Source organism: Arachis ipaensis, chromosome B03, assembly GCF_000816755.2.
Source record: "Arachis ipaensis cultivar K30076 chromosome B03, Araip1.1, whole genome shotgun sequence".
Classification (NCBI taxonomy): domain Eukaryota; kingdom Viridiplantae; phylum Streptophyta; class Magnoliopsida; order Fabales; family Fabaceae; genus Arachis; species Arachis ipaensis.
In genome coordinates, this window is record NC_029787.2 from 89563880 (window position 1) to 89566797 (window position 2918).

Below are 2918 nucleotides of genomic sequence, written 5' to 3' on the forward strand. Positions count from 1 at the left end.
TAGAGTAACAACTCAATCTGGAAGGTGTGCCACCTTCTAGAATGTTGTACACGATGAAAACCCCAACTGCCCCCTTTCCATTCTCTCTCTGCCACCTCATCACCTCTACGCGTTTTATCATCATCATCACTCACTAATCACTTTCCCAACTAATTAAATTACTACTAATAAATATAAGGAAAAATAGAAACTGACAAAAGCAAAGACAAATCTCATTTCAACAATTGAGAATTAAACACGCAACCCCCTCGTTGTCCCTTGGCCTTAATAACTTTCCACGAAGTTTCATTTCATTTCCTTTTTCTTATCTCGTGGTTAAAAAAAAAACACACACACACACTTGGCCGCGTTATATACTTAACAAGTGTCTTTCCTGTATCTCTTATTCCAATCCATTACTGTCCTGCAGATCTCTCTGCACACCTACTGCTACTTTTTCTTCTCTTTCTCTCTCTCCCTGCTCTGCATAGCAGCAACAATTTATTTATCTATATATTCATTCCTAACATATACTCAAAAGTGCACTCAGATTTGAAGGAATCTGCGTTGGATTTGTGAAGATGGAGAACAATCAAGAGTCGTCATTTTGGCAATTCAGTGACCAACTTCGTGTGCAGGCTTCAAATCTGGCGAACCTGTCTCTGAACGATTCCATTTGGAGCAACAATTACAGTTCAAAGAGGCCTGATGAAAGGAGGAACTTCGACATCAAAGTCGGCGGTGAAATCAACTCATCACCGTCACCTTCACCATCACCGCTTCTCAACAAGTCAAAAGCACCTCTCTCTGATTTCAACGATGGCTGGAAGCAGATCAACAACAACACCATCAATGGATCTCTCTTCACCATGCCTTACAACACCACCACCACCACCACCAACCTTGACCTTGTCGGTGGTGTTGGCATGGGCATGGTCAACGGTGGCTTCAACAAAGGGATTTATTCCAAACCTTCCTATGGAAACTTCAACAGCAGTATCAACCACAACAACAACATGAATATTAATCTCAAAGGACTGAAGGGTAATAAGGGAGAAGATGAGGTGGTATTTCACCCACCGAAAAGTTCCAAGAAGAACAACAACAATAATAATAATAAGAACAAGCAAGGAGGGGATAATGATAACAAGGAGGCGAAGGCCGGTGCCGACAAGAGGTTCAAGACGCTGCCGCCATCGGAGGCTCTACCAAGGAATGAAACCATTGGGGGATACATCTTCGTTTGCAACAATGATACCATGGCAGAGAATCTCAAAAGACAGCTATTTGGTATGTCTAGTTTTAATGTTTTATTTTGCTTAACAGTAATTGTGACTAGTAGTTTATACCAAGGTGTGTTTGAATTGTATGGTAAATGTGGTTGTGTGTATTTGTTAGGTCTGCCTCCACGGTACAGGGATTCAGTGCGGGCAATCACTCCAGGGCTGCCCCTTTTCCTTTACAACTATTCCACCCACCAACTGCACGGCATCTTTGAGGTATGTTCCGTTTATTTTCTTGATAACTTTTGATTTTGGGTTTTGGAGAATAATAATAATGAATGATGGAAGTTAATTGGGGTGGTTACAGGCTGCTAGTTTTGGAGGGTCAAACATAGATGCAAGTGCTTGGGAGGACAAGAAGTGCCCCGGTGAATCCCGTTTCCCGGCTCAGGTTCGGGTCATAACAAGGAAAACATGTGAACCACTTGAGGAGGATTCCTTTAGGCCTATCCTTCACCACTATGATGGCCCTAAATTCCGTCTTGAACTCAGTGTTCCCGAGGCACTCTCTCTGCTCGATATCTTTGCAGAACAACACACTTTCAACGACGCTTTCAAGGCTTTAACTGACTAAGGAATAAGGATGGACAATACCAAATCACACACACCAACACAACAAGACAATACATCATCAACAATACTCAATACATATTTAGTTCTAGATGTTATGGACTGACAAAAGTCCAAACATAAAAGCAAGATCTTAGATCCTATATAAATAAATAGTAGACGACACCTGGATATTCCCTCCTATGTATGTATGTTTTCTTCTACTGCTTTTGTATAGAGCCTGCTATGCATGATTGTCCAATTTTTCTCCGTTTTAATTTCATGGTGTATACTGTTATCAACAAATTAAGAGAATATATATATAAGGTTGAAACCTACATGATGAGGGTGAGTGAAACCTTACATGATGAGGGTGAGTGATTGCCCATCATGTTGCAGCTTCGTATAGTTAGAATGTGTGTCTGATCAGTGGAAGACTGGATAACTGGAACTAGAAATTCCGTTGTTCCTCCTTTGGTTTTTCCTTCCACTACAGTCTACAGGGCTCTTAGTTCATGTATCTGCTTTCAAAGTTATTCAACTTCCGAGACGAGTTTCGCATCTCTAGTAAAACATAAAGTTGAAATATTCAGGATGAAACATGAGTTTGGCTTTTTTGAAGCTCGGATTTCATTCTACTGCAATTGTATCTAATTTTTGTTACAAGGAAACAAACAATCTGCAACTGCAACGGATTGCTGCAGCACTGTCTCTACAGATTACCCCCAATTCTTTTCCCAACAATAGACGTTATGAGGTAGGCTTTGTTTTCAAAATCTGGGAATGAAATTTAGTATTGTTTTTGGTAGTTATCGGCTGGAATTAAAAGTTTAATTTTGGGATATAAAATTTCAGTGTTTCGGTATTTTTAGAAAGTAAAAATATGAGATTGAAATTTTTAGATGAAAATTAAAATTTTAATAATATATTTTTTAAAAATATTATTATTTAATTTTTTAAATTCTAATTTATGTTATTTTTATATTTATTTGAAATTAAATATAATATTAAAATATAATTTAATATATTTTATATCAAATATAATATAAATATTTAAATTTTTTTTTAATTTTTCAGTCTCAATGTTTTTTCAAACACAACTTAATA

The 2918-nt window shown here is 37.7% G+C and overlaps 1 protein-coding gene across 1 annotated transcript; it reads left to right on the top strand.

Annotated features, from left to right (window-relative positions):
- Positions 321-2384, top strand: LOC107630682 (probable serine/threonine-protein kinase DDB_G0282963). Its single transcript, XM_016333886.2, has 3 exons — positions 321-1269; positions 1378-1478; positions 1570-2384. The coding sequence occupies exons 1-3, from the start codon at positions 561-563 to the stop codon at positions 1834-1836; spliced, it is 1077 nt and encodes a 358-aa protein (XP_016189372.1). The 5' UTR covers positions 321-560; the 3' UTR covers positions 1837-2384.